The 23,991-nt window shown below is 41.2% G+C and overlaps 1 protein-coding gene across 12 annotated transcripts in view; it reads right to left on the bottom strand.

Moving 5' to 3' along the window:
- The window catches only part of KALRN (kalirin RhoGEF kinase), a 522,320-nt gene that overhangs the window by 166,061 nt on the left and 332,268 nt on the right, over positions 1-23,991 (bottom strand). For 11 of the 12 annotated variants that reach the window (XM_074595384.1, XM_074595391.1, XM_074595388.1 and 8 more), the window contains 4 exons: positions 17,748-17,943; positions 11,867-12,033; positions 5,612-5,731; positions 3,040-3,258 (listed from right to left, as the gene is read on the bottom strand). In XM_074595384.1, coding sequence (XP_074451485.1) covers positions 3,040-3,258; positions 5,612-5,731; positions 11,867-12,033; positions 17,748-17,943 — 702 coding nt within the window. The remainder of the gene's footprint in view (positions 1-3,039; positions 3,259-5,611; positions 5,732-11,866; positions 12,034-17,747; positions 17,944-23,991) is intronic. The other variant, XM_074595386.1, reaches the window with a different exon arrangement.

The raw sequence follows: 23,991 nt of genomic DNA, 5'->3' as shown, positions 1-23,991 counted from the left end.
GGGTCGGTGTTGGTCCCAGTGGATCAGTCAGGAAACAATCCCTATTCCGGAAGGGTGCTTTAGATGTGTTTAAATCCCACTGAAGTCAAGGGACTTAGCACATACTTAAAGAAAAACACATGCTTAAATACTTTCCCGAAACAAAGTCTGAAGCTGGAACTAATTCTCTTCAGCTGCATGTTAGTTGCTCCCTACACGGCTTTTGTAAAGACTGATGGAAATCAATAGACATTAAATCAGTGTCGCAACACAGGTGGATGCAGGTGTTCCACTGTACAGGGCTTACACAAGTATCTTGAATCTTGGTACAATAATGGGAATGAGGTAAATAAATCAAAACAGTCTGGAAACTGTGTGTGCCATGGCCTCAGACAAGGCTGAGTCTTCTGTGTTGCAGATCCTGAGAATGACTCTTAGTGGCCTGTGCAGACATCAAAAAAAGTGCAAAAGTTTTCAGGACCATTTGGAACTTTCCTCTTCTCTCCCAGATGGCTCTTCCTACACCCTCCACTGCTGAGATTACTCAAGATCCAGTCAGTTACTGCTGGAGGTCCAGCAACCATGTCCACCCTTTCCTCGCTCACTCCTGCAACCTTTATATGAACACAGCTGTAATTCAGAGGACCCTACATGCTCAAGAGCATAGTCTGGAAGAGACTCCAGCGTCACCCACCAATCCTCCCCCCACCAATGCAGGCCATTTTCATGTAACTCCATTCATGAACACGCCAAACTCAGTTTTAAAACTGGTGAACTGACCAACTTACCCTGCTGCCAGGCTGCTCAAGGAGGTAATGCATTTGACAATCTGAAATCATCTTCTTGCTTGGTTGCAAACCAGCATTCACCCTCAAACATTTATCTGAGAGCAAGTGCCCCATGTGTTATTCAGGCACAGAAAAACATTTCCATTTTACTTCTTAGTTCTTGAAAACTTTTGTGACTTAAAAAATTAAAGCAGATGGACTGCCTGGGGTTCACATCTTTTCAGAAAAGATGGGTCCTGCACATGCAAATATCATCTCTCTTTTAAGACGATGACAGAAATTTATATAAAGTGGGCTGTCAATGAATGCAGAGAGAAACTGGGCTATTTGAAAACCAGGGCTCCACCAGTTATAGCAAGAACATAGTATACTTGGGAAAGAGAGGCATGAAAAAGTTCGGCTGGTTGTGACAGCCTCTACACCCTTTTATCTGCTTTTTCTAGATACTCAGAGAATTCAGGATCCAGTAAATTACTCAACCTACTGTTATCCAGTCAGGAAGCTGACCATTAAGGACCGTAGATCAGTCGTGCAGCCCAAGAGGAGACGACAGACTACCTGCAGCAGTGAGTTTATGAGGCATTCAAAGACTGAATGATCTTGGTCCTAAACATTTGCTGAATAGACACAACTAATGAATGAACTGGTGGGCACTGCAGTATGCTTGTCTATGACTTGGAAACAGGAAGAGAGACTGAAATGATAAATTACTGGCTATGCGTATTTTGGCCATTGTATTTGACTGTCTAAAGCACTAATGAATTCCTTAATGGTTTTCATTTCTCACTATCCTTTACCAGCAGTAATTCATTTCAATCTTGAATGCATCAGGAGCTGTAAATCTGTTTGAAACTCTTCACAGTGAAAGACATTCATTATACGGAATGAATTAATCTTAAATAATCTTAAAAATGCATTAAATAAATGACACCAAGAAGTGGCCCAAGGATCATCGACAGCGTCGATGTTAAGGATAAAATAATCACTTTCCATAATGATATGTTTAGTTGTGCTAAAAAAACCTTCCCATGTCTGGTTCTCTAATTGAGGAACTTACTGTGTGATAATAACAATAAAAAATTTAATGGAAATCACTGCTGCCTTTTGTATAAAACCACAGGTTCCTGCAATGTCCGTGCTAAGACGAACTGCCTGGCTGCAGTAAATTACATCAGGCAAGGCTACTCCAGTATCCACACTATGACATTAATTCTCACTGACTGCAGTATAAATGGCCCCTGTTTGTGCAAGGGATGAATAATCCCACCGTACCAGCACCAAGATGGAATGTGTTTTGCAATTCACGGACATCTGGAATTAAGTAAAGTTTTCTTAACGTATAATGGTTACTGCTGTAATTATCTGGGTTGCAGACAGATTTAGGAGAAATCCCTTCATATCTTGACATCTTTTTCACCATGGTGGTGTTTAACTACCAGCGAAAACACTGGCTAGTACTGCTCACAAAGTAACAGGTAATTAATTGCAAGCAGTTCTCAAGGAAAAGCAGATACTCTGGTATCATGAGAACTTGAAATAAAAATGGTGGGATTTCAGAAATTATTCCCCTTGGAAAGGGGACAACTAAAAAAAAATCAACTTCAAGAATTACACTGCTTCACTGAAAACTTTAAGGTGAAAGTTATTGCAAAGTGCTGCCTTTGTTTGGTTGGTTTTGTTACAATACTTGTCAAAGAAACGCTTTTGACTAGTTCAAACTTCGGTTTCCACTTGTGGCTTAGCATTTCTATACCAATGGAGCTAATGTCCTTTCAGTTAATTTTGCCAATGCTGTGAGATCCCTTGCTGGCAAAAGACCCTCTGCACTCAGGGTCAGAGTAGAAAATCCACACCTACCAGCGCTGCGACATCCTGGAGTGCACTCATATTGGTGTTTACCAGCTGAGAGTCACCAGAGGGCTCAACACTGGCCCTATTCAGGTGACAGAAAGGTTTGTACGCACCTAATGTGTGGATGTAGACATGCAAACATATGTAAAAAGACAAAGGGTGGCTTTTAAGGGCAAGCAGGGCTGACTGAAGCCACACTCTTCCTACTTTTGGGATTACTCAAGGAAAAGGGAGAAGAATGAGCACTGCTCCCTAGTGGTATTGGCAGAGCAGGTATTCGGAACAGTTCAAGATTTTGGAAATGTGGCAAGACTGCACCGCAGATCTTGGTGAGAGGCAAGACCTCCGAACTGTAGCCTGGGAGCTAAATCCCAGGCTGTAGCAATATGCAATGGCACAGATATGACACTGTTCAGCTCACCTGCTCAGAGGTTTTATAGAAGGCCACCGACGCATTGACAAGTTTGAGCCTGTCCTCCATCTTCAGCATAAGCTGCTGCCAGTGCAGGGCCACCTTTTCAGCACACTCTCTGATAGCATCGGCATCATAATGTCCAGCCTGTAGCAACACTTCGGCTTTCTGCTGGACCTGCAGGGCACTCTGGTGTGTCTTCTGTAAGGAAGTGGCATGAAAGAGGGACTGTGTATGAGGTGAGGAAAGAGAGGTTGTATAGATGTGCCAGATGTATGGTAGAAAGGTGAAGCGAGGTGTGAGCATGGAGATGCGAGAGAGTGAAACATTTTCAGAGAGTTATCTTCAGTTAACAGTTACTTTCTGCAAAGCATTTTAGTTTCAATTATTCACACACATTTGCAACATGTTATTAAAGCTTGGGACAAGCAAGCACTGGCTAAGATGGGTTAGCTCCACCGATCTGCTACTGCCCCTTGGGTAACAACCCGGGGTGGGGTTCCCAGTGGATCCATTTTGACAACCCCGATGCAGGCAGCTGCTGTGCTGAGCTCCCACCCAGCCCGTACTCAGTGCTGACTGCATCCCACACAATCTGCAGATACAAAAGCAAACACCAAAGAGTTGGCCAACTATGGGCCTAATCACCCTGACTTGACTCTTGCCAGGCAGTTTGCTGGCATCAACAGCTTTATTCATGTGTCTAATTGTCCTCTCCTGCCCCAGAAGACATGAAGATGTCTTATTAAATGTCATGAACTATATGAGAAATATCAGCCCCTACAAGACACATTTATGAAAGTCAGTTCACTCATATTAGAACTACAGTGTGCTACCTTTAAGGGCAGAGCTGGGGGAAGTCAAGCCATTTTCTCCAATGTTCCCCAATTTACTCAGTAGCCACTTCATAGGCAGGACCGAATTATCTTGTCCCATTCCCCAGCCTACACCAGCTCCTCTAGAGTAGCCAAGTGGCGGTTACACCTTCCTCTGTGGGTTGCTGAGAGGAAAATAGCCCCCGGCCCTTCACAGCCTCCTGGTAACTGTGTTCAGGCATGGTTTAGTCCAGTATTTGATTTTAATCTTCTGAACAGAAGCCCTGAAATCTCCCAAAGACTCCCCCTGTTCTGCATCCCATTTGTAACTGCTGCTGACAAATTCTCATGTGATACTTTTATGATCTAATCCTTGAACCTGGAAAGAAGCTTGAAATCATCTGGTAATACACTGATGAATAATGCAATGTAGAGAAAGCTATTAGCAAAAAAAAGGATTAATACTTGGCAGAAACATTTAGGAAGATGTTCAAGAACAACTGGTTAAATTTAATATCCAGCTGCTTTACTGATGTTAGAGTTGTAATACTTGTTTTAAATAGACTTTAAAGGATTTCAACTGAAAATCAATTCCACATCTAGAATGCCTTTAGAGAACAGTGTGCCCTGTGTGCCTTGCTGATCTCTTCCCCATATTGAGCTTTAAACACTTTAAATATTTAATCTAGTGTTTTCTCCCTTTGAAAACTTGCTTTCCCCTTACTGTGGCGTAACCCTCTTCTCCCTCTGTGATTTGCATTTACCACCAAATCCAAGCACTTCCCCAATGGCAGCAAGCTGGGATAACACAGCCAGTGGGTGTCTTGTTCCCCACCGCTGTCTGGTGACGGCTGCCAAGATGTGGTCAGCACAGCTTGGTACCAGCCAGCTCATACAGAATTGATGGAAAACTTCTTCCTTTTCCTTTAGGAGCTGCAACAGCTGCTCCTTCCTTAGTGTGAGTGGAGCTGAATCAAAATAGGTCATTAGCTGAGATTTAAACTCTATACTTACTAGCAACACTATAATGTATATTGACTTATTTAAAGTTTACCACAAGGCATAAAGACACTTCCCCCCCTGCCGCAAATCAGGCATCTCTTCAAATCTCCATTATGGAAATATTATTTTCATAGTTTAAAGTTTGGTTTGGTTTTGGTTATTTTCAATTAGTTTTCAAGGCCCAGGTCAAAGATGTGCTACTCCAGGGCAAGCAGGGGCAAAAGCTCAGTTTTGCAGGTAATTCTTAAAAATCGCCCCTCTTGCCTCTTCTTCAAAGTAAAGTTATTTGAGAATGTGGGTTTGAATGAACGTCTCTTCTGCTGTCAACAAAAGGAGAGCTGAATGAAACAAAGATTTCATGCGAAAGCACTACCCAATAACAAAGATATTCATAAATGAATGCTATGAAATGATCTGCAAATTCTGGATGTGGGGAGAAACCAACTTCACAGACTTTTCCCATTTTCAGATCACTTTGCGAATTTTAATCTTATTTTTTTACCAAAGAAATTATCAAGAGATGCGTGAGTGTCATTTTCATGAACGGGAAGGCTGATATCTGACAGCCAAAGAATTACCTGCAGATGATAAATAGTTTATTTCACTATTAACCTCTGGTTGCGTTACAAGTTTAATGATTAAGTTGATTTTTTAGTTTTTATTCCTTCCCTTCCTTCAAGCAAGCAGCAATTAATACCACAGAGATAACCTTTCGTATGATGTTCACCTGGGAAGGAGAAACAAAATTAACTTATTCATGTTACCTCTATGGCCAGCTGAAACTGCTCATGCTCTCGCTGGAGCTGCTCGGCTTCAGAGAGGGAGCTTGCATTGACAAGGCTTGCGTTCAGCATTGATTCACCATTCCTGATCCAGCCAAGCACCTGTAAAGAAAGGATGTACTTATGGAAAAGGTGCTTCAGTACGAAGGTTTGCGTAGTCACCGATCAGAAAATCTTTCAGCCTGGCTTAACAAAAACGTACTTTACCCAGTGTGGTCTCAAGCTGAATCAGTGAGCAGAAAGAAATCTAGGATAAGGTCTTAATGACATAAATTCTTAGAGGGCAAAGATCTTACTGAAGAAGTTATTCCTTGAAGAATTAAACTTCCAAAGTATTTATACTGATATTTGGATAGCAAAGAGCTTTCATTTCCCAAGTTTGATCACAAAAAAGAATGTTCCCCTACGCAAATACCCCAGGGCAAAACCACAAAGCGTAATGAGGGAGATTTGAAATCAAACATAAAGGTCTCTCTCTTTTTCAAAATTCCAACTGGAATCACGGACCCTGCAACTCCTTTCTGCTCCCCTTGCCTGTGTTTCTTTCACACAAAGGTCAGAGCTTAGGGGTGAGGAGGGAATAGACACAGTTTCTGTGGTTTCGTGGTTTCGTCTGACATGGGGTCAAGATGGAGTTTCCACCTGCACGCAGAGGTAGGAAGAAATCCCAGTCCTTGCATTTTATAGTTAGTCAAGAGGCTTTATTCAGGGATATTCAAATTATTTGTAGACATGCAATGCATGCTGTAACGACTGCAGAATCAAATCCTAAATATACATAATTAATCTATCAAGCTTATATTTATTCATTTAAGCAGCAACATTTTCTGCTATTTTAAGACATGTGTTTGGAAAATTAGCACCCAGAACACACGTGCTATTTCTTCGCTGTGTTGTCTCAAAGCCTATTTTCTACCTGTGTGGGTGTCAAGTTATTCCCATAAAGACAGAAAGTTGCCGAATTCAATTCACAGATGCACAGGAAATTCTGACTGCCCAATCACTGCCCTAAATTTAGCTTGTGATTTACAAAGCTCCAAAACTGATTTTGCTGCAACAGTCTATACGGTAATTTCCCTTTTGTGCCATCATTTTCACCAAGTGATCCATTAAATTGCCTGAAAGAAATTGGGATTTTCTGTTGTTTTGGTTTTTATCCCTACATCATGTATCACCCTAGTTATAGCCATTCAGTTCCCTGTAGGGTAGGAAAATGAGTTTTCCCTAGGAGAAAGAAAGGGGAACCATCTACACATGTAGCTGACCCTAATTTGTGGAAAATTACATTCTACTCAATACAACAGCGTGGAAGATTTCATTTGTCAGCTTTCTCTCTTTCATCAGCAGGTGTTATTGTTCCTGTGGGAAATGCAACAAAGATTTAAAGGAAAAGAAATCAGGTTATCATATGGCAATCTTTTTGGCTGGCATTTTCTATAATCCATCAGACAAGAAAGCTACATTATTACCGACTACGTGGTACCAAAAGCTGAAGTTAACCAAAGGATCACCGTGTCTGGGAAAGGCTGGAAGTGAGGACATCATAAAGCAAGACACGCTTTCACATTTTACATACTGTGATATATCCTGGCTTGGGCCATTTAGAGTGTAGAAAATACTGAGTATGTATGATAAAAATGCAGTAGCTTTTTTTTTTAAAAAAAAAAAAACCAACAAAAAACAATACAATCAGGGCATGACAGGGTCCTCTTGGGTACAGCTTTCATTTGAGCTGAAATTTTCAAAACCTGCCACAGAGGTTTTGATGGAGATTTCACATAAATAGCTGAGTCTCTAAATAGTAATAAAATCACTGGAAACCTCAGTCTTAAAACAAAGCAACTCGATTAGTGAAAAGCTAATAGGTTGAGTAAGGAGGATGGGGAACCATACAACCGAAAGCAGCCAGGTTTCTTCTAGTGTTAATGATACATGTGCATTCTTGTGTACAACTGTCTTGTTGACTAAAAAATATTCAGGGTAAAGCAGTTCAGGTCAGGCTCCGATGGACAACATCTTGTCAGCAATGCTGACAGCACTCTTCTTGACCAAGGCTGCTGCCACCCCTGAGCTGTGCTCCCCCCGCCTCCCCCCAGAGCGTGGGTTCAGGCGCTCGCTGTGGGGCTCCTGCACTCCCCCTTCCAGGCCCATGGAGCACCCAAGCACTAGCAAATTTGCTTGAAAGAATTTAAATAATGATTCCATTTTACTTCCAAAACTCTAACACTTAAACGTCAGGGCCTCATTTAGGATTGCATCATCTTTTTCCATAGTAATGTTTTTCTCTTAATTTTTTTTTTTCCCCCTCTTCTTTTGTGTGTGGATTGTTTACATACAGTAAGAAAAATTTCAGTTGCATACCCAACTCTTAAGAGTAAGTGCAAAACCCAGTCACCTGCAGAGCCTTTCATTGTGTCACTGGTTTGTAAGTAGACTGTGAAATGTCTGGAAGAGAGCATTTACGCATTCGTATCTGGTTTACAAGACCTGCTCACAAATTGACTCCTACTTATATAGCACCTAATACCTTTTCATTACAATATATATAGAAGCTGCTAATATAGCACCAAGACACTTCTCTGATCATTTCCTGTATTAATAGATTCACCATTATCTGCCAACGTGCAGACAGGCCAACAGCAAAAGAGTTTTAAACAGACATTTCCAACAAATTACAGATTTTATCAACTTTGTAGAAGGAGTGATTAAGTAATTCTGGAATTAAATACATCTCCAAAGACTCTTTTTAAAAGCCTGGCTTTTTTTTTTTTTTTAACAATCAAGAAGGAAAAGCGCATTGACAGCAACTTAGATTAAAGCCACTTGCCACCGGAGGGCAATTTCACTGCAAGGCATGGGTTGTCTAACACGGCAACCACCACAGTTCTGAAACAACTCCCACCTTTGACTCCAATTTGCTTAAAACAGGGTACTTCTGCATATGGCTCCTCTGAAATTAAATAATAGTACCAAGTTTTTCTACAATTCATACCCCAAAACTCTGCCACCTTCACTGAGCACCAAATCAGACCTTACAAGAAAAACAGAGCGCGAGGCACTTCTTGCGCAGACTTCCTTAAGAAATGAGAGCTCTGCGTCACACTGTTTCTGTCTGCTGGGTTAGTGTCGTCCAAACACCTGCCTTGATGTTTCTAAAAAAAAGACTTAAGGCATTGCTAATGATACCTGTCAAGTTACAGTGGAAAAGATTTTTAAGTTTAAAAAGCAAAATACTGTAAGTGAATCTTTTACAACTCTAGACCTTTTGCACCTTCTTTGAGAGGCTCTTACTACCCCAGACACAACCACCAGCAAGGACATCTTCTGCTAATTTTAGCCATGTTCAAAACTGCATCAGGTTTCCGGGAGCTCTGTGACATTACATTGGGAAAATACTCAAATATATTCAGTGTGTCTCGAATGACTACTTTGCATCATCCTTTGGGCATATTCATCTGGAAGCGAATCTAATGCCAAACAGCAAAAGTGGATGGGTAACAAGCACATGAAAAGGAATAAATACATTTCAAAACAACCTGGAAAATAAGTGTAGTGGGACACTGTGAGGATATCTGGGAGTAAATTAGGTCAAGTTCAACACTTATCAAAAAAAGAAATAAAACACACAAACACAAAATAAGGTGACAGGGAAGCCAAACAGCTGCAAGCGCAGCATTAGAGAGTTTGTTTTTTAAAGTGATCTCCACAACTCTATTCTGCTATTACTTTTATGTAAGCAATCCAAGCTCTGTAGTTTCTGTCGGAAATGAGTGGGATTCAAATGAGGGGAAATCAGTCTTGAGCAGGATCCTTCCTAATAACAAAGAGTTTGTGAATCACTGATCTATACTATTTCCCCTCTAAAGCAGTTCGCAGAACATCTCATTTGGAATTGTTCCGCTTTAATGGCCTCAAACTTTGATTCATTGTCTTGGCATTCGAACCCTTGGTGCATATGATATAAAGCAGAAATCCCTGGTAAATGAGACTTAAATAGATAGAGACAGTTAAAAGACTTTGTATTTCCATAAGCCATTATATCAAAATGCAAACACATGTACATGTAGCAGCCTTGACCAATTTTACTATGTCAGCAGAACTTAACCACGGCTACAGAAGGTGTCTTGCGGCAACCACATCTCAACTGATTCGCAAGAGTGAGAGCACTTCGGTAATGAGATCATCCATCGTCTCAGATGCACTGAAAAGAAAGTGAAGGAAATCTGGACCAGACTGGAGATGAACTACAAGCCAAAATCAATATATTTCCCAATTTCACTGAACGGTTGGGAATATGACTCATCAACAGGAAACCAAAGAGATAGGGCACAGATATATTAACTTGTCTCTTTCTAAGGGAAACTGTAGCTGTGGTAATTTATAGGTTAATAAGCAAAGAAGTCCTTAGTATTCAGCTGAAAAAATAAAATGACTCTTCACTATTGGTTTGCTGAAAGGTCCCACAGTAATGAAGGCTCTGATGGTCCTAAGCTCTGTTAAGGAAATACTAATTCAAGGCAGCTGTTTTCCTCTCACAAGCAAGTATTAGATAGTTCAGTCCTAAAACCATTTCCTTTGGTTAGATTTTGGGTTGTAAAATTGTTAAGGCCCAGCAGATAATTGATAATGAGACAAGTAACATCAGGTACCTGCAGAGAGTGCTAGACTGCCACTGTATGGCTCCAGGAGCAGCCACAGGGCTGACCTACTGGCACTTCATCCTGGTCAAGTGGGCTAGTGACACTTGGTCAGATAGCGATAACCTGCTACTCATATCACTCCTCTCTATTTTCCATCATAAGTTAAAATATCTCTACTTCATCATAAATCTACTGCACAAAACTCCAAGCTCAGCTACGTTGTGTGTAAAAAAACTTTGGGAACCTATGGAAAAAAGGGATACACTTCATAATCGTATTAAGGTGGAAAAAAGGGATATACTTCATAATCATATTAAGGTGGTGATTATGAATATCACAGAGTCTCCTTTTTTTTTTTCCCTTCCCAGAAGAAAGGTCAAAACACTTTATAGAGCTCTGGAGCTTCATGAGGAGTTGGCCTTCAATTATCACAAATGCAAAATGACTACATTTTCAAAAAAATTTAGTAGAGTTCTGTGCTACTTTCATTTAGGGTTGGCAAAATATTCACACCAAAGCGGACTTTGAAAGAAAATGTATGCACTGGTGTTGGTGCTGCCAGCTTCTAGCTTGAGAATCATCTGAGAATGAAGGGTTTTTTGCTAGCTATGTTAAAACAATTCAGACAAAGCGTCACTCAAATATTCACTTTTGAAGAAAGAATAACTACGATCATGGGTACTGAGCACTCAGTATTTGCCTATTTTTTATTTTTTTTAATAAACAACAAAGAAGCAAATCTTTTTCATGAACACCTTACAGTATTTGGAAAAAGACACCACAAAACCTCCTGCATTTGTACTGGTAAAATGGAAACCCGAATATTCCAGGTGTCTGGAAAAGGCTCCTGGTTTTCCTAACGAAACCAAGACCATTCTGTTGAAATCCAGACATACACTGAAGTGTGAAGCCACCTATGGATTAGGAAGCAGGAAGTATAACATTATCCTGTGTAGCAAAGGAAAACAAAGAAACGTGAGTCATCCAAATTAAACATCAGGGAAACCTAGGGAGGCAGAACACAACTGCCTACACTTGAATGAAATCCGGAAGAAAGGCAATGTAACAATACTAAAATGGCTAAAGAAGTCCAAGGATCTAGAAACCACAGACAGAATACTTTATCCCACCCAGATGATGTTAAAGATTCCTGCAGCTCAACAGATGTATAGCAATAAATGAAAAGGTGAAACTATTGTAATGTCATACTTCGATCTCACAACTCAGTTATCCTTTGCTTTGGGCCATTTCTCAACAACAGCTTAAGTCTGGATCCCAAATCATATCATTATATTCCCAGAACACATGGGAGTTTGAGGCAGCTTCTCCAGCTGAGAAGTTACGGGGTCAGTTTTGCGCAGACTTCCCATAACTATTCATGAAGCCAAATACATGCACACCAGAGGGAACAGAGCCCTTCGTTATTTGTAAAGGGTCATGCTGCAATCTGTCAGCAAATCAAGTACTGTTGAGGAAAGGGGGATTAAGATTGTTCACCTAAAGGTTTGTGACTCAGCAGAAGCTGGTTTAGCAGTTTGCATATATGTAATGGCTGAAAACCCATTTAAGGCCCTTAAGTGTGGTTAAAACCTCTCACCTGCTTGACTTCAGCCTGTAGGTGCCGGAGCTGTAGGCACTGCTCTAACCTCTTGTGAGTTTGGTCAGCATTAAGCTCCAGCTCATGCTGCTTCTCATGAAGGAATTCCAGCAGTTCTTGAACCTGTGTCGCAAGATCAATGTCTTTTTCACAGATCAGCTCAATGCCTGCAACATGCAGAGAGACAGGTCATTGCAATTATTTGAAATTTCAGTTGTTATAAATGCAACCTTCAAAATTTTTTGCCACCTAACATATTGATTTGCAACTCTCTGAATAATTCTTTCTCACTAAATTCTAACATGTAGTATTTGGCTTTCCCAGTTTCCTGTTCTGCATCACTACAAAGTAGTGGGTTTTTCTACAAAGTAGCGTTTCTCTGGTGATCATTGCCCACCTCACCCATCAGCATCTGGCTAGTAGGACATGATTTAACCACAGCCTTGCTTAAGAACTTGCATGAACATCAAATAAAAAAAGGAAGAAAACCTCTCCCTTTCTTACAGTAATTCATTAACTTATACTTTAGAAATGCATGTTGAAAAGAACTTAGAAGAGAAAAAAGATGAGGAAGAAAATAGAAAAGTGAAATAAAGGAAGCAAACTGTAGTCGCCAGATCTGCAGTAGTTCTACAAGTCCATGGAACTCCACAGTGCAAACTCTTTTTCCATCTGTGCACATTAGAGAATCATTAACAATTTGGTATAAACCAGCCTATAGTTCATTCAGAATTATTCCACAGCCTGACTTTCATCCAATCCTCACATACCAGAGAGAAAAAGTGGCTTAGTACCACATTCCCCATCCCCTGCATCCTGCATGAAATTGATAAACCCAGGAATGACCTGCTCTGATTTCATAGCTGACTCTGACTTGATCAGGAGGTTGAAATAGAGACCTCCCAAGTCCCTTCCTACCTCCTGAATTTTCTTATGACCCTACGAGCCTTGTGTGTAGTGGTTACATGAAATACAATGCAGAGCTTCACATCTTCCTTCTTTATTACACTGGTGCGATAGCATTACTGGGTACGTTATCAGCGTGATTGTGAAAGTTTGGCCTGGAGGAAATATGAGGTCATTCCACGTTACTGTAATCCCTGTGATTATAAACTAATAAAGACTCAACTCTTCCCTTATTGAAGTCTACTGGAATTTTGCCATTGGCCTCAATACAGGGAGGATCAGGAACCTAATATAAAAATAATGAGATTGTAGTAAAGTTGAGAAAACACTACACTTTTCTCCAAAGCCATTTGATTTCATGGAATAATAGGACATTTAAAAAGAAATGTGTTAATTAGAAGCTGTTGTACAAAAGCTTTGGACGCTATTTTAAAAACCCATTTAGAAAGATGCCTTTTCTTTCCCCTTTATCCTCCTCGGAGACTCATGATTTCCATTCTCTCACAGCGATATCTACGGAGGACAGCACACAAAATAAATATGACTTTATGATTGACCCTATCCCTTTTTTCCTGGTTTTATCAGAAAAAGCACATTGGTTTATTCCCTTTCCCAGCCAAAACAAAACCATTTCTTCATTACCAAACAAAGTGGAATGGCCCCTGGCTTCCCATTTAGAACTGGAAATTTAATATATGTTTCTATTCTTGGGAGTGAAGTTCCTTTCAATTGCCAGACACCAGGCATTGTTGCTACAATTAGCCTGCATATGGTTCCGTATCCTCAGGACATGATGGCTTTTTGTATGCTTGACTTCACCACACCTATTCAATATTAAATGCACAGTTTTCCTTCGTGCACACTCAGCTGGTATGGTTTGGATTGTGCTAACTCATCAGCAGCAACCAGTGAACTGCCTGGGATGCTATCCAAGGGCAGCCTGCGCTCCCCATGATGAATGATCTGCCCTTTCCTGCTTGTCATATGTCACGCAGATTTATTCTACGGTGCCAGCACACGCGGCGAGAGCACTTATTCTTCTCCAAGATTGGTTTGCAAAATAGAAAGCATCGTTTTCTGAACAATTTCAGACATTTCATACACATTATCTTTACATTGTGTTTTGAAAAGCACAGCTGATTTTCTGATAAACCAAACTTAGTTGCCATTTTCTTCTAACATCTCAACCTGTGCAGCAGATGCCAGGTGAAGGATAACAAATTGAAAATGTTCTAAAAAAATATTATGGAAAAGAGTACTGGGCCACACGAACTTCCATCCTACAAAGCCTGAACTATTTGCAATGTGAGATACTATTCAGTGTGAGGAAGGGGTATTGCTTTTTGACCTGCACAAAGCCGTTTTGAAACTGCTTTGAACATGTTCTTAGGCTGAACTATTAAAAGCCTGTGACAGGAAAATTTAGTATCCTCTTCCTTGCAATATAAACTATAGTTATAACTAACTATAAATGACATCACAAACAAAATAGATTTGCATTTCCCTTTTACACAATGCAATGGTGGGAAAAGACGTGAATGATGTTAGCTCGATAGCCAGGAAACAAAAGGACTTTGAATTTTCCCCATAACAAGTAGGGACTGCGTACATTTCCCCAGCATCAGCTTTGCAGTGTATTTCAGGCTTGACTTCGACAAATTGCTTCTAAGACACCAAAAGGTAGCTCTGTAAACCATGAGCAACTCCTAACTGTGGTGCTCATTATGACAATGATACTGGCAATGCAAATGGACTTTATAACCAAATAAATCTGTGCAATCAATTAATCAGCTATTAGAGTGTAACTACTTTTAGAATCTCGAAGCAGAATGACGAAGGTGCGTATGCTAATGAATGACATGAACGCATCATCACCGCAGCTCAGGTCGAGGCGTTAAATCGCTGCTGAATTATGATCCTAAAGTTTCCATAGGAAATGGATTTCTCAGAAATGTCCGAGCTGCCACTTTTGGAAACACCAGGCACTTTCAACATATCAAGTTAGACACTCAAAAAATTAATATTCATTTTTGTGAATGTTCGCCCACGTATTTAACTTTGTGATCAGCAGCAGAGCTACAATCCAACTGGAAAAATAGAAGATAGGTTCATTGAAATAAAAAGGCCTGGCTTATTAAAAAGTCCAGTCCTCTTGAGAACACTGTAATAATAGTCTCTAAATGGAAATGTTTCCTGAAGGACACGGATTTTAGTAAGACATGAAGACAATTTGAAAGTACTGCAAAATTTCAGAAAATACAACCTGACTTCCAGATTTACATATCCCCCAATAGAAACAAACATTTCATTGAACAATAATTATTCCGATGCTGAAAACAGGCTGATCCAAACCAGGCTCACCCACATGTGGTGGAGTAATGGAAGGAATTATGGGAACAGAACTCTAAGCTGTATGGAGCTTTGGAAATACTGGACTTGCATAGATGCCTCGCATGTAGGGATGCCCTGAATATCTGCACAGAGTCTGATCTGGTGCATCACGGGACCTCTGCATTGTACCAACACGACAACGTTCACAGGGATTTCCAGACACTCCATAGCCTGGTAAGAATCACCGTTCCAAATCTTCATCAGACACGCAAAAATCAGGGGCAAATGTTTAAAAAACTTCTCCTACCTCCACGAGATTTCCAAGTGAAAAAGGTATCATGCATGGAAAAACCTGGATGTAATTTTATCTGACAGACTTACTAGCTTAAAGACCTCCAAGCCAAATGCCAGAGTAATCAAAACTGAATCCGTTTCCTGTGTGACATGATAAAAAGAATAAAGCTCAGAGAGAATTATAGGAAAGGGGGGAAACTTGGTCAATTTAGAGTGCCTGGTTAGGTAGAATGTGCCTGAAAAATCACATTCTTTCTGGCTTTATCTTCCATGGCTTCAGTTGAGTTTTGATTGTAGCAGTGGTGACACTGTACAATAGGAAGCAGCAATAGCAGCTGATTTCCCAGAACCCCTGCAAGTTCGCAGCTCTGCCAGTAAGAACAATCATCACTTAACTTATGCACTGAACGACTATGATATAGGATTCAGGAAGAGGGAGTAAAACTAAATGAATTTTTTATGGAGTATAACTGTCCTTTATTGAAATAAGAAACAGTAGGCTCCCAAGAGCAATCTCTCTCCCTTATTTCGCCATTCTCCCAGCATTTAGCATTCCATGCACGGCAGACATGACCATTACCTTTGATTAACTACACTTACTCTACATCCCCATGAGGCTTCTGCTTCCTTGCCTTTGGGAGCAATGGATTTTTATTGGGTAGGTTTCATAGAAAGTGATCTTAGATAATCTTATAAAAACATTTTAAAAGTCACTTCATTTCGTTGCTAATCTTTTGTCTGCAATCCAAAAGAAGTTGTTTCTAACTTCTTGACAAATACAGAATATTTATTTTTTTCCCCAAAATCAGTCACTGCCACTCCCGACTCTGCTCTGTTATGGATCATATTCTTTACCCCCCATGGATTCCAACTCATATTAAGATTCTTTCAGGATTAAAAAAACCCCAAAACAACAACAACAAAAATAAAACACCAAAAAAATGCACAACCCCCCCATCTTAACTGATGTATTAGGACAAGTTTTCTACCCCAGAAAGCAAGGGAGCCGAAGCACAGGACCAGGCGTAGTGTGGGCAGATCTCACAGAAGATCACGCACATGGTTCATGCAATGCACGGATTGTCTAGTTCACAATATACTCTTGTGGCAATCCTTAAGCCTCTGCTGAGTGCAGCTTGTCAAATCAGGCTGAATACTGCCAGATTTTTTTAAAGGTGGGTGCCTAGAGGTAAAATGTTTGCTAAAGAATAAACCCATAAAAATCCTTTTTATTTTGAAAGTGCAAATTGGGAGGGAAAGAACAGGACTTGCTCTTGCTTTGCACTCTTTCCAGACGTTTAAGAAGGTTAAAGCACTTTACAAGTAACATTCACTTCTGGACTTTATGCAGTGATTAATCTGAATTATGATATTCCTTCTCCACACGCAAAATGCGAGGATGCAAAAATCCTGATTCATAGGATGTCTTAGAAATAGGATCCTACTGCTGAGAAGCAGCGTATAAGTATCAGACAGAGTCCCCATCAACATGAATCAATTCTGTCATTTAAGAGCACATGCCAAAGGGGTTTTTTTTACATCCAAGTTGCTACCTTTAACTTTCAAGTGCACACTGGAAAGGAAAATTCCTGTATGGTTCATCATATTCTCTTTCTATACAAAATAATTCCAATTAGAGCTGGCTGGAAACAAGATTTTCACTTCATGACTGCTTTCAGAGCTCTCATATTTGGATTCTTTCCCAGAGGGTTCTTGGATAACTAGCTTCTTTCTCCCCTCACTCCTCTCTCTCCCCTTCAGGCATGTCTGCACCTTGAAATGTGGCACAAGGAAAAGGTACTCAAGTCTGCGCAGAACGAAGCCAGAACAACTGGTCAGTTTGCCTCTCAATGAAGTCTGACTGCAGAAAGGTTGACAAGTTCTGGAGTCTAGAATGATTAGACTTCATCCAGACCTGAGGTCTGACCAGCCAGCTAAAGTATCTGTAACTCATGATTCCCTGCAGCTCCTGTTTCTGAGCTGGTGCAAGGACAAGCAGCTACCAGTGTAACTTGTCTTGCCCTCCCCTCTCCATCCGCTTTGGAATTGATCACAAATTCCACCCTGCAGTTTCTGAATGAACTTTGCAAGTCAGTTTTATTTCCTCAATGAGTTTCAGTCTCAAAGAAACAGCAATTTTTGACATGTAGTCCTGAATCAAAGAATTCCCAAAACTTGTGGGACAGTTCTGGGAGTGGACAGACAGGTATTGCCCATACTTACTTATGCTAAAAGCTGATGTATTTGGTATTTATTGGGGTATTTTTGCTTAATATACATTATTTTTTTGGTTTGATTTGGTTTTTTGTCTTTTTCTCATATGAAATAGAGATCAAATTGTTCTGCTCACCTGAAGCCTGGACTTCCATGATGTATTGGTGTAAATCTTGTCCTTGCTGGATGACTTCAAAGGTCATGTTGTTCATGGCCAACTTCCGCTCGGTGTGACGCTGCAAACGCTGCTCAGCAAGAGTGAGGTCTTCAGTGTTGAAATCATTCATTTGTCTCAGCAGATCTTCATTCCAGGCATCCAACTCTGCTGTAACCTTCATAGGCAGAAGACAGACAGTGTATTCACCCAAGACCAATGAAAAATCTTATTCTCAAACTGTGTTTGGATCACCAAAGTACTCCACATTTTGACTCTGATCCAGAAACCCCCAAACCACAGCCTCAGCGCACTCTGGATCCTGCCTACTTAATGGTCACGCTAAACATTTTGCTTAGGTGAGGATCCATGAAAAAATTATTGGTCCAACAAGAAATCCAACACCTTCCTTTTCCCTTACACACTCCGAAGAGCACTGTAAGAAGACCTGCTATATTCAATGGATGGTAGAGATAATGCTTCTGAATAAAGTCAAATTTAAATGAAGAAGTAATGCTTACAGAATTGCAAAACAATTTGTAACACCTGTGACCATATAATCCCCAAATGGCCTGAATGTTTCTAAAAACATTTTGCAACACGCTGTATGTTACATATTACAGATGGAAATATTATTTATTCTATCTTCATAGAATTGATATTATAAGCTGCTTCCATTAAGCCCTAAAACGGGGATAACTAACACATTTTCAGAATTATTATTATTGATAGAACTGATTGTAAACAGTATCTACCATTGTTCACAGAAAATACATCATGAGACTAAATATTTTGTTATAAATTTTGCGTTAATCCCCACAGCATTGATTGCAGTTGTACAATGAGTCTGATGTTGTGCTTTCACAATCTTTTATAAGGATCTTTCTATTGTTTTCAGTGGACTTGGGAGCGGGCCGTGTATAACTTTTTTCCCCCATGGATCTGAAAGCTTTTACATTGGGGAATGAATATAAATAATTCACTTTTACAGATGGGGAAAGTACAGCACAGAAACACCATACTCAAGGGCTAGGTGAATCACCAGTAGAATCATGAATGGTACCTGGCTCTAACCAAAGACCTGTATAACCTGCCAATAAGTCATGGGAACACGCAAAATCTTCTGTTGCTTTCTTTGCTTCCTAATTGAAACACACAATCTGATGATTTTAGTAGTCAATTTAGTATATCTTCTCTATTTTATATTTTAGGTCACAAGTAGTCAACTGGTATCAAAGTTCTTCTCTGCTTTTGCCTGTTCAGTTAAAGCAAAATCTATTGTCCACCCAAACAGCACAGTCTCACCTCAACCCAGATTCTGCTAGTAGAGACAAAAAAGAGGGAACGTGCTCGTCAAAATGAATGAGGGAGGGGGAAAAGGGGGAATGGGATGTATATAGGCTAGTACTGTGCAGAATACAATTTTTTAAAGTATTAAATAAATGCCTTAATTATGATTCATAGGTCAATTCCTCATAGCTAGATTCAGGAGAGCTAAAACTAGGTATCTAACCTCCCACTTGTGCATGTTATGATGTAGTGAAAACTTCTCTGTCTCCCACTAAAGGCGCTTTTCAGTGCCTGTGTGCAGTGAGATGCTTAACTTCCTAAGTAGCCAAGATTCAAAATTATCTATTCAGGTTTCCTTTCCATCAAGCATACACTGTATCCAACGCAGGCACAGGAAGGCAACCCAAACTGACCATCTCTCAGCCCTTCTCACGTTAGAGTAAACGGGAGCACACAGCTTTGCATTAGAAGGGAAAAAATAAGCAGTTTTTAGGCTCTTTTTTGAGAAAAGCAGAAAAGCAGATTTACTCAAGCAAGAACCTAGGCCCTCAGCTGCAGGGCGAAAGGCAGAGCGTGGACATCCTGAGGGGCTTCTATTTTTCTTCAGCTTGTTCCATTGCCCATTCCACTCAATTACCTTTAAATAATAGCTATCTCTACAGCCTCTCTGGCCCCATTCCTGGTTCTCGCAGCCTCCGATTCATTCACACGTCGCAGCTGGAGTTCCTGGACTGTGGAGGCTTATTGGCAGGTTTAACAGTTATGGAGAAATGGTCAAAGTAGAAGCTGGAGAAGGGTTTTATGAAATACATTTACATTTAGAGACAGATCCCCAGCTAACACTAATCAGAACTGAGGTGGTCTTGACCTTGTTTCAAACTACAAATAACGGAATGAATTTAGAGTGAGCACAGGTTCCTACAGTCATGACAATAACACCTAAAGTTCAATGCAATGCCCTTTCTGCTCTTTCTAACATAAGCGAATCAGAAGAATTTTATTTTCTATGAGCTATTAAAAATAACATCTGTTTGAATTCATTGCATTGATCTTCAGGTTGCTAAAACATAATTATTTGAAATTTGCAAGGATTCACAAAATACTTCCCAATTTCTGGTGAACGTTCCCAAGCATGTGCACTCAGGACGATGTCTAACAGCATTCATAAGTGACAGTAATAGAAAAGATTAAACCAATCAAAGAATATGGTACATTAGTTTGCTCTGACAGCCACGATGCTACAATTGTGGGATTTTGATCAAAACAAAATCCCTCCATCCTGTTTACATCAACGGATGTCATCCCCGGGACAGGAAAATGCAAATCTTTCAGAGGGCTGAACCATCAGGGGAGTTGACAATGGACATATGGAAGAATCAACAACTGTTTCCATAAGTGGGCTGAGATTCAGCACTTCTACAAAACTGCCCAAGTAAATCTCTCTGCTGGAGTGCTGTTTCTCTTAGCAACTTTTCCACTTGGCTGTGGAAGGGACACACTGAGCAGCATCGCTTTTATCATTAAATCTACAATAATTTCCACTCGAGCACAGGAAAATAGCTGTTCCTGACTGTACTGCCTTTTGCCCATTAAGCATGAGTGCCTCCCAGGCAACCAGTGCTCCTCATGCTCATATCGGCAGCCAGCTTTCACCAAACTCCCCACCTAAATATTTACCAGTCGTATTAGCCATTGCAAGGCACTGAAGGGTTTATGCTCCCTTATCTGCACCCCCCAGTTCAAATCAGTGGTTCCAATTAAAGAGGAAAGGATAGTACAAGCAGTCAGGACTTAAGCTGATAAACTCTTTGGGATGCAAAGCCAGTCCAGGTGGCTCCATCTCACATTGCCAGGACCAGGACCAGGGGCTAAGACTGCACCTGAGTGGCTCTGGACAGTCAGACAGGTTTAATGGGGCTTGTTAGCGCAGTGCCAGCTGTGCAGGGCCAGCAGCACAGCCACCAATGGAGGGGAGAAGGAAGGAGGGAAGTTGCCTCCAAGTGGGGGCTGATGAAGGAGTAACAATCATCCCATGTGCTGGGTTAGGGGAAGAGAGGAAGGACAGTGAGAGGTGGAACATCACCAAATTTGTCAGGCGAAGTGTGTACAGGAAGGCTGGGTACATTCCTCTGATTAACTGAGACAAACAGATGGCAAGAAGGGAATCTAAAGCACACGGAGGCAAAGAAGCAATAGCAGAGCTGTGATAACAACCTAGGTTTCCTAAATCCCAATCTGGTGCCCTATCCCAGAGACCATGCTGCTTTGCTCATTAAGACATTTCCTTTTCTGTCTGTACAGCCAATGCCACAAAATCCCAGTGTTTTCTGTACTTCCAACCTGACCATTTGGAAATGGTCCCAGAGTTTGAATTTGAGTCCCTAACTGGTTTGACTTGGGTATAGGGAAAATTATTTATTTTTCTTCAGGAAGAAGCTGTAATTAGGCAGCTCTGTTATCTACAGATGTATATTTTTCAAGTCTAAAAAAAGACTTCGGATGCTTTCACAGATTGGTCAGGCATTGACATCTATGGTGAAACTTGGACTGTATCAGATCAAAGTGATTGCACTGAGCCAATTGTGCTGGGCCTGTGTCAGGAATTGTCTCATAAATGAGGCTCACTTGGCCATGAACTTGTTTAATTCCATTTTGACCCAGAACCAGAAGAATGGCTGATTATAATTTACTTTGCTGATCTGCTAGATTTTTGGTGGGAAGAACCAACAGCACTTCTTTTGTTTATTCACTTTACATCCTACATCCTAGTGTTTGTGATTCTAAATAGACCTTAGCATCCCTCACATGCCCTGAGAAAAGAGAGGCCCCGCCACAAGAGCGGCCCTGAGCTCTGCTCTGTTCTGCTGTGGCATGAGAGAGAAATCATACCAAAGCAGAAGGGGCATGAGAGCAGCAGCAGCGGCAGCGCACAGCTCTGCATTAGCAAAAGCAGCAGACTTATCCCCAGGTGCCCACACTGTCCCAAGGAAAGCTGCACACATGCCTCATTGTCAGACACACTCTGGCTGAGTCCTTGGAAAAAGCCATGCACCTTCCTTGCAGGTCATATAAGATTGGTGGCCAATAAACAGCTCTCTGTTGCTACAGGAAGGTCAAGTGACCCCAGAGTACTAATGAGAGAGAAAGACACGACAAAGCTATTGATTGACAGTGAGCTAGAAAGCAAAATTCTTCACTCTGCCTGAAATAGATGCTCCTGCTGCCATGATAACGGGAGGGGAACTAACGCTGGTAGTGAACACAATCTAGTATTAAATGAGATACCTGGGACATCCTTATCAGAGCAGTGAAGGCAGCGCAAGAGTTAACTTCAGCACACGAGCAAATACTGCGTTTGTGCTGAGCTCCGTGCTGCTATCACAAGGCTATAACAGATACACAGATTGTCAGCCAGGTCTGTTTTTCATACAGACACAGCGGCCGCAGTCTAGACCACGTACTCTTTAGGCAGGAATCCTCCTAAAGCAGCAACTTTATATACCCAAATTCCCACTGCTGCAACACTGCTGCATTTGCTGCTTCCTGGTTTTATTGTGTTGCAATACCAGCAGATAGCATGACTGAAGGGAGAGAGACGTGTTCATCTTCAGTCCTGGAGAAAGAGGAGAGCTATAGAGAAGAGGCACACAGGTGAAAAGTAATAGCAGTAATAACAACAGTAGCAGTCTGGCCCTGCCCACATTGCAGCCTGCTTGTGATTTAGGCCAAAGAGCCTACCCAAGCTACGGCAGCTGCTGTACATCTGCAATAATTTCATATCTAAATCCTAGGTATCTTTTCTTTTGAGGCTGCTGCTGAGATTTTCTACAAAATGGTGCTGCTGAGCCTTGAATGCTGCTTGCTTGGCCTTAATTCAGTGTTTGACACCTAAAGTCATCTTGTTTAATGCCAACCAGAAAATTTTGTTTGCCAATTAAAGGAGGTGGAGAGGGGAAATGAGGAATCAAGCAAAGAAATTAAATGGTATATGGCAAATGAATCACACAGGAGCTGATATTTTAGAGTACGGGATGAGGAAGGGCATATGATGAGGAGGGAAAGAAAGTTCTATCCTGGGAGTAGAAGCTATCAACACAAAGAGAGTGGGCTCGCGAGAGGGATGTGAAAAAGAGTAAAGTCGCTTGGGAAGAACAAACAAATGTAGGAGGCAGGTTGCAAGAGAAACGATGGTGCAAGTAGGAGGAGGAGCAAGGGTGAGAAGAGTGGGTAGAGCATGGGGATGAGGTAGGAGAGGAAGAACAGTCGCTCAGGCGCAGGGCAGATCTGTACAGAGCTCAGAGTCAAGAAAAAGGAACATCTACCTCATCTCAAGAGAAAAAAAGGTGGCAGCTATACAGCTGGGATGAACAGAGAGTGGGGATGGATGAGACCAGAGGTCAGATATGACCCAGGAAGGAATCACAAAGAGGTAACTCTGACTCCTGGATGCTGAGGGAGTGTCTGTGAATGCAGAAAGAAAGGGGTTATAATGGAGTAGGGGAGACCAGATTTGTAAGGCACATCCTAGAGACTGGGCACCAGGGATCCTGGGGGCAACAGCACTTGACTCTGCTTCAGCATTCAGAGCAGGCTGGAAGAGCAGAGGACTGGATGTGACACTATAGGTGGATCTACGAGCAGACTAATATGAAGGTGTATGGTGGAGGAGATGTAGGCAGGAAAGGGTGAGTGAAACTGTCACTTCTACAGATCACGTAAGGAGAAAGTTTGCTGTTCCTTCTTCTCAGGCCTCAGTTTCAGCTGACGCTGTGCAGTGTGACAATACTGTCACCCATTTTTTTGACAACAGACAGAGAAGCCACACTGGCTTAGTGGGGACCTGAGCCATTGAAGCGTGAAAAGCCTGTCACAGTGATGATTCTGCTCTGGTGCTTTTGGCTCCTGAATCCCAAAAACCTCAAGAGAAACAATGGAA

The sequence above is a fragment of the Larus michahellis genome, chromosome 7 (genome assembly GCF_964199755.1).
Source record: "Larus michahellis chromosome 7, bLarMic1.1, whole genome shotgun sequence".
Classification (NCBI taxonomy): domain Eukaryota; kingdom Metazoa; phylum Chordata; class Aves; order Charadriiformes; family Laridae; genus Larus; species Larus michahellis.
The sequence above is the reverse complement of the archived record's forward strand: the minus strand, read 5'-3'. Positions and strand labels throughout refer to the sequence as shown.